At 44.0% G+C, this 12,825-nt stretch overlaps 1 protein-coding gene across 1 annotated transcript; it reads left to right on the top strand.

Moving 5' to 3' along the window:
• The first annotated feature begins 1,982 nt into the window (after positions 1–1,982).
• vps45 (vacuolar protein sorting 45 homolog) lies at positions 1,983–11,807 on the top strand. The gene is made up of 15 exons (XM_003458512.5): positions 1,983–2,226; positions 2,333–2,467; positions 2,554–2,614; positions 3,050–3,129; positions 3,948–4,016; positions 4,154–4,291; positions 4,523–4,633; positions 4,860–4,994; positions 5,260–5,373; positions 7,132–7,299; positions 7,449–7,607; positions 9,495–9,602; positions 9,787–9,908; positions 9,982–10,113; positions 10,862–11,807. The coding sequence occupies exons 1-15, from the start codon at positions 2,134–2,136 to the stop codon at positions 10,950–10,952; spliced, it is 1,716 nt and encodes a 571-aa protein (XP_003458560.1). The 5' UTR covers positions 1,983–2,133; the 3' UTR covers positions 10,953–11,807.
• The last annotated feature ends 1,018 nt before the right edge of the window (positions 11,808–12,825 follow it).

The following is a 12,825-nucleotide window of genomic DNA, read 5'->3' as shown; positions in this document are numbered from 1 at the left end:
TCTCACCCCAACCAATCACAGCAGATGGCCCCGCCCCTCCCTAAGCCTGGTTCTGCCAGAGGTTTCTTCCTGTTAAAAGGGAGTTTTTCCTTCCCACTGTCGCCAAAGTGCTTGCTCATAGGGGGTCATATGATTGTTGGGTTTTTCTCTGTATCTATTATTGTAGGATCTACTGTGCAATATAAAGCGCCCTGAGGCGACTGTTGTTGTGATTTGGCGCTATATAAATAAAATTTAATTTAATTGAATTGAAAGTTATAAAAACATTCATCAGGTACAGTTGTTCTGAACAGGGAGATTATCTATAGAGACCTCATTTTTAATACAGTCTAATAAACCAATTCTGCAATTCAAACAGGACATCAGTCAAAATAAGCTTTATAAAAGTATTTCACAGGGGGTTCCTAACAAAGAGCATGTGGCTAATTATACCAATGTTATTTTTGAACACAAAAGGAAATCTCAAACTAAAATTCTTTCCTTTTGGTTTAAATCTTTGAAAACAAATTTTAAAAAACTAAATAAACAGTAAAAGCTAACCCAGTTTACTGTTGCAGCTCTACACAGATCTGAAGCTATTTCATTAATAAATATGTCAGCTGCCCTGTATGAGCATTCTGCTAGTGGTTATCTCAAAGTTAGCAGTGCCAACTTCATCAATAAGGAGCTCCTATTAATATTTTATTTTCAACAACAAAGGGATTTAATTAGTAGCTGATAGAGGGAGTAGCTCAAAGTTGTTCTAGTTGACCCTAAACTCGATCAGAAGCAACAGAGCTTAAAATACATTAATAAATTCAGTTCATGAGCAAGTTTCAAAACTCAATAAAAACACATTCAGTAACCACAGCTGCAGCTTAGCATGCTAAAGCTCAACGACGTTTCACTTACTGATTTCTAACTATTAAAAGTTGAGTGATATGAACAAATCTATACACCGTTATTTTTCCCTACAGTCTCTCCACACTGCAGCTTAGCATTGAGCTAACTATGCTAACTAGCCGAGCTGCTAACTCAAAGACTTCAATAACTCTGGATGACATCCACTGAAAAAGTATACCAACCAGACGCTTACCTTATCCGGACATTTAATGTGCAAAATAATTATATATTCCGTTAAAATTCCGCCTGTGAACCGTGTGCTTTTCTTTTAGGAATAAAATGAATAATGTGTGGTCTTCACACACACGTTGGGGATGTTGTTTGCTCCTGCTAGCACAACCATATCCCTCCGCCAACAACCTCCTGTTAGCGCTGCTGCTGTTACGGGACTACATTCAGACAGAGCGGAGTGATACCTGTCCGTGGGGCTCACAGCAGCTGTTTTGATATGTGGCTTATTAAATGTTTTCCTCCTCGTAACCGGATGTTTTTGCTTATCGATGATAAATACGCTCAGTTTAAGCACCACACTCTGCCAGTTTAAGTAGAGTTCAGCTTCATGTCGGCACGCTAACAGTTGTTAGCATGCTTCTTATCTTTGGCATGCTAATGCTAAGCTAATTATTAGCAACACAGAGTTAATCGGTTTGGGACTGTTTTTATTTACAGAGTCTATAAACTCTGATTAAAGACATGAACGGCGAACATCAAAGGCTCTAATGTAACAGCTCCGGAATCTAGCTAAACTTTCCAGCCCAAAATGTCAGGATGGTTTGGCGATTCCTAACACAACAACCAACAAAATGTAAAAAGAAATCAGTAAATATATTTATATGTAAATAAGATACATGTTTACTAAGTCTAGTATTTGTTGTTGTTGTTGTTGTTATTGTTTTTGGCATAAATAAAGCATTTCATAAGTGGAATTGTGTAATTTATGTTTTTTCCATTTTAAAATTCGGACTGAAGGATGTTATTCTATGTCAGCCTAAAAGGCAATATCAACATGCATCATCATCATCATTATTATTATTATTATTATTATTATTATTATTATTACTAGTTTAAAAAAATCTCTCAGAACCCGATGACGCAAGCAGAGTGCGTGTGGCACGTGATGTCAGGGACCCGGAAGGAAGTTTGCACCAGTGTTGTTATAGCAGCTCCGCAGGTAAAGAGACGAAAAGCCCTCTCTGTAGCCGCTGCTCTTTGTTTATTTGTTTTTGTTTGTGGTCTCTGAGTGTCGCTATCATGAATGTGACGCTCGAGGTGAAGCAGTACATCTCCAAGATGATCGAGATCAGCGGGCCCGGGATGAAGGTGCTGCTCATGGACAAGGAGACGGTGAGGCACCGACCCAGGACTGTTAGCGGTGCTGGTGCTGAGCAGTGTTTACAGCAACGTTACTGTGTCTGATGGTGTCTGTGTGTGTGCGCGTCTGTGTGTTCAGACCAGTATAGTGAGCGTGGTGTACACTCAGTCTGAGATCCTGCAGAAGGAGGTTTACCTGTTTGAGCGGATTGACTCTCAGAACAGAGATAACATGAAGCACCTTAAAGCTATCTGCTTCTTGCGGCCCACCAAGGTACAAACCACCCTCTGAGTAACATTGTGTGTGTCTGTGTGTGAGGTAACACCATCTGCAACAGTGTGTTTGTGTGCTTGCTGCAGGAGAATGTGGAGCACCTGATCCAGGAGCTGAGGAGGCCCAAGTACAGTGTCTACTTTATCTGTAAGTTTCCACAGTGACAGGGCGGGAGTGAGAGGAGAACGGGGTTGCTGGTTTGGCACTCGTCTTCCTCGGACAGTTCAAACATAGTTCGGAAGCTAACATATGCAACTGAGTTTAGCTTTGCTGCAGAATCCTAGAGATCAGTGATGTAATCAGAAAATTCGTGATACACATGGATGAGGGCCTGCTACCAGCGAATCCTGCTGCTTTTAATGACGCCAGTCTGATTAAACACAGTGACACTGTCATCAAATGTGAGTCGTTTTCTACTTAGAGCTGTGGATTTGTCAGCTGAGCAGATATCAGAGATTTTTTCTGTGGAGTTAGGTGTGGGGCAGAAGTTTGTTTCAGTCTGTTTCATCTGAAGTTCATCACCTGACTTGTGTGTGTGTGTGTGTGTGTGTGTGTGTGTGTGTGTGTGTGTGTGTGTTTCAGACTTTAGCAACGTGATCAGTAAGAGTGAGATCAAGGCCTTGGCTGAGGCTGATGAACAGGAAGTGGTGGCTGAAGTCCAGGTGAGTGTCAGGACCTCAGAGAAAGCGTGGGGGTTTAATATTTCCACATTACTGATGATGTAAGATCTCTCTGTCAGTCATGGCGGTTCATTTTTAGCTGAACTTGACTGCCAAAATACATCTTAACAACACGATAACTTAACAACGTCACTATTATTACAATGATATTAGTCCAGAGTCTTTTTCTCTCTTCACCTCCTTGTTGCATGTGGAAACCTGGTTCAGTCTTTGGACAGATCATTATTTCACTGATTTAACATTTCCTCTAATAATGCAATAAATACTTGTTTATAATCAGAGTTTCAGCTGACTAGAGCTACATTCAGCTGAAAGTGTTCCTCTGTGACGACTTCATTTGATGACATCAGTAACATGTAGCCCAACATGCTAAGTTTATGTATATGTATGTAATATGAAAGAATTCCTTGCTAGTAACATCCAGTTTGGCCTGCGTGACCATCAGTGCTCCATTAGCCTCTCATCATTTCTCCAAATGTCAGGTGAGATCCTCCTGATGCTACTGATAGTCACAAATGGAGGAGGAGCTTCCTATGGCGGTTTGTGGTCGGGCCGAGCTGTTTGATCAAATTTAATTTTAATGCAGACACAGAACAAAACTGTGCCGAGAATTCATAGGATGTCTTGGAAAGCTGTCCTCCTCCCTGCGTGAGCATCACCATCACTCTGCTTCATGTTTGGTGTGAACACAGTTCATACACCTGAGTGACATCATCAAAACCAAAATAGCAGAAGTATAGCTTACTGTGTGTGTGTGTGTGTGTGTGTGTGTGTGTGTGTGTGTGTGTGTGTGTCTGCAGGAGTTCTACGGAGACTTCATCGCCGTGAATCCTCACCTCTTCTCCCTGAACCTGCAGGGAGTCACTCGGGTAAGAACCACAAGGCCCTCAGCTGTCAGAGCTCCACCCTAAAAAGCTCCACACACTGAAATCACATCACCTCTGTGTGTGTGTGTGTGTGTGTGTGTGTGTGTGTGCGTGTGCGTGTGTGTGTGTGTGCTTTTTAGGGGCGGAGCTGGGAACCCTCTATGTTGGCACGCTGCACTCAGGGATTGACCTCCGTCCTGCTTGCTCTGAAGAAATGTCCAATGATCCGCTACCAGTTGTCCTCAGACATGTCCAAACGGCTCGCGGAGAGCGTCAAGGTTTCCACAGCATCATCATCACACACGTCATCACTGAAAAGTGCTTTTAATGCCACTACAGGTTATTTTAGCGCCGTGTGTCCTGTTGGCTGTTCGAAGATGATGCCACCTCTGTGCTGTAACCTGAGCCCTTTGGTTAAAGCACTTGAGCCTCAAGCTGTTAACACTTTTACTCAAGTAGTACTCTGAGTAGTACTTTTATTCTTCAGTATTTTATTTGTTTGTTGTCAGCAAATCATCACGAAGGAGTACGAGCTGTTTGACTTCAGGAAGACTGAAGTTCCTCCTCTGCTGCTTATCCTGGACCGCAGCGACGATGCCATCACGCCGTTGCTCAATCAGGTGACTGGTCGCTGTCCTCTGTGACGTCGATGAAGAAATTAATTAAAGGAAATCATTTTACATTTTTAATAATTCTGTCATCTTTTACACTGCATCCTCTGCAGCTCATTTGTCACTTTAATTTGATGGATGTTGTGTGCCGCTACAAAATCAGCAAATCATAAATTCACTGGTTGTGTGTCTGTGTGAAGTGCATGCGTGTTTACGAGCTTTCGCTGTGTTGCAGTGGACATACCAGGCCATGGTCCACGAGCTGCTTGGCCTCAACAACAACAGGATCGACCTGTCCAGAGTCCCCGGGATCAGCAAAGACCTGAGAGAGGTGGTCCTGTCAGCTGAGAATGACGAGTTCTACGCCAACGTGAGTCTCACACAGCAGCACATCTGCTCACATCTGTCAGCATGACAACACAAACAACAGTCTGTGCTCAGCTGTAATAGGATTTAAATGAATGACAGAAACAAGCTGCACTCGTCATGTTGGTAGGTTTCTAACAGACTGTCCACCTGTTCTTTAAAAATGTGATGTTTCAGCTTCCCCTTCACTCCAGGTTACAATGGTAACTCTCACAGAGCAGAAACGTGTCCTAACAGTCACTAACCTCCTTCTCTCTTCTCCTCGTTAGAACCTGTACCTGAACTTTGGAGAGATTGGCACCAACATAAAGAACCTGATGGAGGATTTCCAAAAGAAAAAGCCAAAAGGACAACAGAAGCTGGAGTCCATCTCAGACATGAAGGTCAGGCTGCAGTCAGGGCTCAGCTTGTTTTTAGATTTAAAGATTTTACTACATGAACATCGGTGCTGGAAATGTGAGTTCCTCCACAGGCCAGCATAGGCTTCAGCAGGGAGTCAGTCCCAACGCTACAGCAGAAATAATCATGTTTACAGCCTGATACACAACTGGTTTGGCCTCTATAGTTGATTTCCCCCGTCACAGCACCTGCTGGAAAATGTTGAAATGCTCCCTCTGGATTGGAGGACGGAGGTCGCCACAAGCAAGGGAGTTGAAATGATGGGGAGGTGGAGCCTGAATCGGGCCAGCGAGTTGGTGCAGTGTCAGCAGTAATGTGGGCGTTGTATTGGACTGTCGTGGTGAAGAGAGAGGTGGCCAAAGCTTTTGATTTACCAGTCCACCTACAATCCAACCCTCACCCGTGGTCATGAAATCTGAAAGGCGGCTGAAATGAGTTTCCTGTGCAGGGTTGCTGAGCTCAGCCTTACTGATTGAGTAAGGAGCTCAAACTTCCAGATGGAGTGGAGCTGCTGCTTTTGTGTGTTGAAAGGAGCCAGCTGAGGTGGTTTGGGTATCTGATTAGGATGCCTCCATGGCACCTCCCATTGGAGGTGTTCTGGGCAAATGTAACAGGGAGGAGACCCCAGGGTAGACCCAAAAACCCCTTGACTAGCCTCGGAAGGCCTCGTATCTCCCAGGAGGGAAAGTGTGAGGCGGGGGGAGGAAGTCTGTAAGAATCTGCTTACCCACCATGACTCGACTTCAGAAGAGGATGGTTGGATGGATGAAATCGAATGGATAACAACTGTAAGGCTTAAAGATTGCGTTGTTGGGGTGTGGCCCAAAAACTTGCATTCCCTAGCTTCTGATTTGGAGTCTGCTGTATTTAAGATTTTTGTTTTTACTCATCGCCCATCTGAGTCGCTGAGGTTGAAGTATTCAAAAAGTTATTCAGTCTCAGGGCCAACGGGGTGGATGAGCCGAGGTCCCTAAATCTCGTTTTATGGACAGCAGATGTGTCCGTCTGTGTACGGAAGTCAGACAGGAGAGGAGTTTTCACCCACCCGAGATGCACTCCCTGCAGCTCTCCTGACTGCTGGTTGTTGGAATCAGATGACGTGAGCAACTGCTGGATATTGATTGGCTGACAAATGGGCCGGAATAGAACAGGAAGCAACAGCAGAGTTCCCTGGGAATGGGAGAACCATGAAAAAAGCTTTAGCGGGATCACACTCATCAGCCTGTATGCCAGGGTGATGGAGAGGAGAGTCCATGTTAGTCGAACCTTGGATTCAGGAGGAGCAATGTGCTTTTCATCCTGGTCATGGAACGCTGGATGAGCTTGTCATCCTCTCAAGCTTTTCCGTTTTTCCTTCCCACTGTCGCCAAAGTGCTTGCTCATAGGGGGTCATATGATTCTTGGGTTTTTCTCTCTATGTAATATTGTAGGGTCTACCTTACAATATAAAGCGCCCTGAGGCAACTGGTGTTTTTGTAATTTGACGCTGTGTAAATAAAATACAATTGAACTGAATGTTGGGCGTGTCCCTGGGAAGAGGGCTCAGGGCAGACCCAGGAAGGTCTGGACGTCAGTGCTTAAACTGCTGTCCCTGTAGCCTGGACCTGGATAAGGAGCAGAAAATAGATGGAATTTTATATTTATGAGATATTTTCTTGTATTTGTAGAATGTTTGAATGTGTTAATTATGCAATGCTTTTCAAAAAATGTTAAAGATTTGTGTCCTTTGTCACCCACTGTAGGCATTTGTAGATAACTACCCCCAGTTTAAGAAGATGTCGGGGACCGTGTCCAAACATGTGACGGTGGTGGGCGAGCTGTCCCGACTAGTGTCAGAGCGGCAGCTGATGGAGGTGTCGGAGGTGGAGCAGGAGCTGGCCTGTCAGAATGACCACTCGAGCGCTCAGCAGGTACATGTCAGCTGTTTCGTTCTCCTGAGCTTTACAGGGTTTTTTGAATGTGTCATAAATGAGGGTTATTCTGGATGTGTTGTGTCGACTTCCTGTCTTCCTTTCCTGCCTGTTTGGGTCAGGTGCTATAACACAATATCTTCTTTCAGAATGTGCGGCGACTGCTGCAAAATCCACGCGTGTCTGAGCTGGACGCCGTCCGCCTCGTCATGCTCTACGCTCTGAGGTACGAGCGCCACAGCAGCAGCATCCTGTCATCTCTGATGGACGAGCTGAGCAGAAGAGGAGTGTCTGAGCGTCACCGCAGGGTAACAGACAGCTCTCCAAATGCTCGTGCTAGGATAAAGGATCTTACTTGACAAAGCTTCGGTCTACAGAGGGGCATTAGACAGGCCTGTCTGCTTTCTCCCTCGCTTTTTGTTATTTTTATCAAGCCACTAGGGGCAGCAATCTGACCAAACATAGATATTAAAGGAGTTCAAACTGAAAATAGCGACCATAAGATAAGCCTTTATGCTGAGGGTTTCCTTAGGAACTCACAAACCTCACGTATAAAGATGATCACACTTATAGATAAGTTCTCATCTATATCACACTACTGTTCTGTCTCTGAATTGTAATCTACAAAATACCACCAGCAGTCAGGTAACATCACATAAGCAGGTATGAATGTTTCCACCAGGCTCTCAGACCTGGTGCGGTTGATCGTATTCCTTCATCATCCTCCACTGGACCTAGAACAAGCATTCTGTGTTCAAGTAAAAATCTCTCCTCTGCCCTTCATAAGCTCCAGTATTAAGCATCATAACTGCTTTAAAAGCCTTAACATAAACACCCTCTGACAGCCTGGTGGGGTAAGTCCTTATTTATCCCATGTAAACTAACACCCATTTGGAGCAATCCAGATATATATCCAATAAAGAAAACACTACATTTTTCATCGTGGCATGAAACAGAGATAAAAAATCTACAACGTGTTATACAAGATGGTTTATTTCATTTGAAGAAGTTGTAAATTTCTAGAATATCAGCAGCTGCAATAATACAGGAAAACTTTCACTACAATCAACTGAATGGAGAAATACCTACTCGGGGAACAAAATTTTGAAATGTCTGTGCCCTCAGAACAAACATGTCTAAGCTATTTCTTTAAATTGCCGAGTCAGTTTTCCTCCCAGCTGTAAGGTAGGAGCGAAATCTTTCCATCAATCCAGATCCAAACATCTGGACACAAATATGCTGAAACATCTTCACAATGACACGTCTGACTGCTTCCTGGGGGGCGGAGAACTGCTGTGTAGGCGTGTGGAGGTGGGGGCGGGTGCTCGCTAACAGAGAGACACACCATCGCACACACAGACACACACACACACACACACACAGACACACACACAGAGACACACACACCAACACACACACAGAGACACACACACAGACACACACACAGAGAAACACACAGAGACACACACACACAGACACACACACACACAGACACACACACAGAGAAACACACAGAGACACACACACACAGACACACACACACACAGACACACACACAGAGAAACACACACCATCACACACACACACACACACACACAGACACACACACACACACCGTCACATGTCCAGTGTTGCTATTCTCACAGCTGTTACAATAAAGTTTAATGTCCATGTAAAAAACAGATTAACAAGGTTTAGTTGAGTTAGGTGTTAGCATGAAGTTGGCTCGCTAGTTTCTATGTAAAGATGATGATTAAAATGTAGAACTCTGCTTTAACCTTGGATGTAAATGAGATATGGTTAGCCTGGTACAGACAGATATGCACAGGGACGAGCGAGGCTGAGGGTTCAGCTGTTCAAGGACCCCGACAGACAGAGACAAAAAGGCCAAGGCCAGAGAACCTCTGAGATATTCCATCGTATCCGTACCAACCATTGGAGGTCGGTACGGATACGTTGCTGTGTGGTTTGGATTACTTGCTCTGAAAAAAGGTCTGATCATAAGTCTTAATCAGCCCAGGAGTCACTGCTTTCTGAAAAATTCAAACACAGTGTCAGGTATCTGTGACGTGTGGAGGTTAAAGACGTGCTTTTTCATGCACAGTGCTGATAAAACCTGGCACGGCTGAGCATGATGGCTGAAAAGATGTTTTGTGAGAACAGTAAAGCTCATGCTTTCCCTTCTCTTCTTTCAGATGGTTCAGGCTGTGGTGGAGTATGGCGGAAAGAGAATCAGAGGAAGTGACCTCATCACACCCACAGACGCGGTCTCCATCACCAAACAGTTTTTCAAAGGACTAAAGGTACAAACAAACACATGACAGATGCTCTTCAGCACAAAAGGTTTGCGTTAAATGTCGTCATTGTTATTTGATGAATCAGGTTTAAACTGTTGATCTTTTTCCTATTGCGCCTTCATGATCTCACCTGCACTTTTAAAAATAAGTTTTTTCGGTTCTGAGGGCGGTGTTTCTGTTGTGTTGTCAGGGTGTGGAGAACGTGTACACTCAGCATCAGCCTCTGCTTCACGACACGCTCGACCAGATGATCAAAGGTCGACTCAAGGACAGCCAGTTTCCTTACCTGGGAGCCAGCAGCCTCAGAGACAGGTAGCACTCACCTGAGAGACTCACAGACAGAGAGGAGATGCTGACATGATTCACACCTGTGGTTCTGTTTCAGGCCTCAGGACATCCTGGTGTTTATGATTGGTGGAGCCACGTATGAAGAAGCTCTGACTGTTTACAATCTGAACCGCAGCACACCTGGAGTACGGATCGTCCTGGGAGGAAGCAACATCCACAACACCAAGAGGTCTCACACACACACACACACACACACCATGAAATATAGACCATTTGACCATGTGACTGTTATAACCTTTGTAAAAACAGAAGCCACATTCTGTACTGTTTGGTTCGACTCCTGTTGATAAAGGTCAACCGTTCCAGTCAAACAGATGATAAAGTAAGGGCTCAGTGATCGCACAGCACTCAGTAGCCTGGTTTTCTACGTCACTCACAGTTTGTTTCCAGATGGGATTAGCTGAAAAGCTGAGATTCTTTGAGTAAAAAAGGAAAAAGAACCCATAATCGATCCCTGAGGAACTCCAAATTTCATTTTAATGAACCACAATTTAACAGGGTGCAGCGTATTTCCGTGTGTTTTTTTTAAACTTTAAAATCTTTTCCCAAACCACCATTATAATAAAGAACATGCTCTTAACTGTTAGATTCATTGACAGCGCAGCATCATGTTGTACAAACTGAGATCATCAAAAACATCCAGACTTGGTGGTTTTTGGCTTCACTTGGTATCAAAGTGGTTATTTCTTCATGTTCTGTTCACAGAATTCACAGTAAATGAACCATAAACATCTATTTCCTACAGAGACTTTGTTTTGTTGTTTTTTTTTCCGCAGTAATCCAAAAGTCTGTGGGGAAATAAAATCTTACCAGAAGTGGCAAGTCTTGCCATCATCAGCTTTATCCTAAAAAAACAATGTTTTCTTCACTTCAGCTGTCTTTACCTCCAACTGTGTCCCTCTGTCTTTGTCCATCAGTTTTCTGGAGGAAGTGATGTCAGCGACAGGTCACAGCAGCAGCAGCAGCAGCCGAGCACATGGAGGTGGTTTCCATAGCAGCAGGCGCTAAGCACAGAGACTCGCTCTTCTTCCTCTCCTCCAGCTCTTGTGTGATGAGCAGCATCATTCCCTCCGTCTGTGTTTGTGTATAAAAGTTTGACACTTCTGTGAACGGACATCATCATCTGTCCGTGTGATATTAGGAACACCTCTGATCAATACCTGTGACTGACAGCAGAACTGTTCAACTCTGCTGCTGCACAGCACGGCTCAGACTGGACTCCGCTTTAGTGTCGCCTTTAAGATTAAAATTAAATATGTGAATAAAGAACATATTGTCTTTTAAAATGAAAAGATTTCAAATGTTGTCCTCTTCCTGTGTTTAAATACAGAATCCAGGACGTCTTGCTTATCCTCAGCCTCACGCTGTTACTGTTACAGCCGACTGAAATGATCTCACAGTGAGCTCAAATAATCCACAGACCTGTGGGCCACTACTGTGGCACCTCAGAGCCACTGACAGTAGGCAAAATAACATAAAAATGAGAGGCAGAAAATTCTCTGCATCATATAAAGGCGGACGGACTACAAGCTATCGTCTGACCTGGACTAACATCACTGGTCTGTACGTGCAGCCAGAGACGAGTGCTCAGAGACTGTCTGCAAACATCACTAACAGCTTTGCTCTCAGTCAGTGTCTTTTTTTTCACCTTCAAAAGCCCCGATACGCTGTGGTCCCACTGTTTACCTTTGATGTAAATAAATGATGTAATAAAAGAAAGGAGTCTGGAACCTCATTGGACCATCAGTCATTAACGCTGCTGCTGGACTTAAATTTTGTGGAATGTCTCTTTAAAGTGTCTGTGTGGCTGGCTGTGGTTGTTTCAAGTTAAAAAGCACTAATAAATAAAAATGTTCACACAAATGGCGTGTCTCTGTTAAGATGACATTGGACATGAATCTTCAGTGACTCCTTAGAGGACAGATCTCTGGTTCTGGAGAGACTCTCTGAGCACTACTGCACCAAACCACAAGGAGCCTGATGAGGTGGTTCAGGCACCAAGATGCCTGATGGTTAGGTGGAAGGAGGCCAGGACACACCCAGGAGCTACAGCAGTAAAAACGGAGCTCCTGTGACCTACAGCACATATCTCTCTACTATTAAATAGGATACATGAATAAGGAGAACATTGGAAAAGCACATAGTGGAAACAAAATAAAGGTTGTTCAGTTTCAGCCTAACCCGATCTTTGCCGTACTCTGGTGTCCAGCTTTGCAGACTGATGCAGGTTCATCGGTACGAGAAAGTGAGACCAGAGAACATGGACGCTATTCTGGAAGTGGATATAATCTGGCCCTGAGCCTTTAATATCCTGAATCTGTCCAAACTGTTTATGCCATCTTACTTGCAGGTGCAGAGAACTTGGATTTTTTTGTTGGCACATTGTCACGCTGTGATATTTCTTTTCAATCCACTGTACAGAGACACAACAGGCAGATACAGGTTGAGGCTGAAGTGTTTGGAGCATTTAGGAAAGGTCTGAGTCTCTGGGAGCTTTTGGCTCCCATTTTGCAAGAAAAAGCCTTTAATGAGATGCAAATGCACCTTCACTACAGTATAACTGTGTCCAGTGTTGGTTGATGTATGTGGGTGAAACAAGTGAACATCTGAGAGTCTGATTATAGCAACACCTTTATGCTGTGTGGACAGGTGGACTGCACACCTGTAACCAACCTGTGCAGGCTGGGTTATCATGGCCCAGCAGGTGGTGGAGGAGAGTGCAGAAGATTTTACATTCATTCAAGGAAACAGGCGTAAAACTCCCTGCTGAGCTCTGCTGTTTCATGAAAAATATTTCTCTCACTCACACACTGAATTAAATAAATATTAAATATTATTTTTGTGTTGATTCTGGATGTAGCGTTTTCATCCAGGTGACTCC

This window comes from Oreochromis niloticus, linkage group LG22, assembly GCF_001858045.2.
Source record: "Oreochromis niloticus isolate F11D_XX linkage group LG22, O_niloticus_UMD_NMBU, whole genome shotgun sequence".
Taxonomy (NCBI): Eukaryota; Metazoa; Chordata; class Actinopteri; order Cichliformes; family Cichlidae; genus Oreochromis; species Oreochromis niloticus.
The sequence above is the reverse complement of the archived record's forward strand: the minus strand, read 5'-3'. Positions and strand labels throughout refer to the sequence as shown.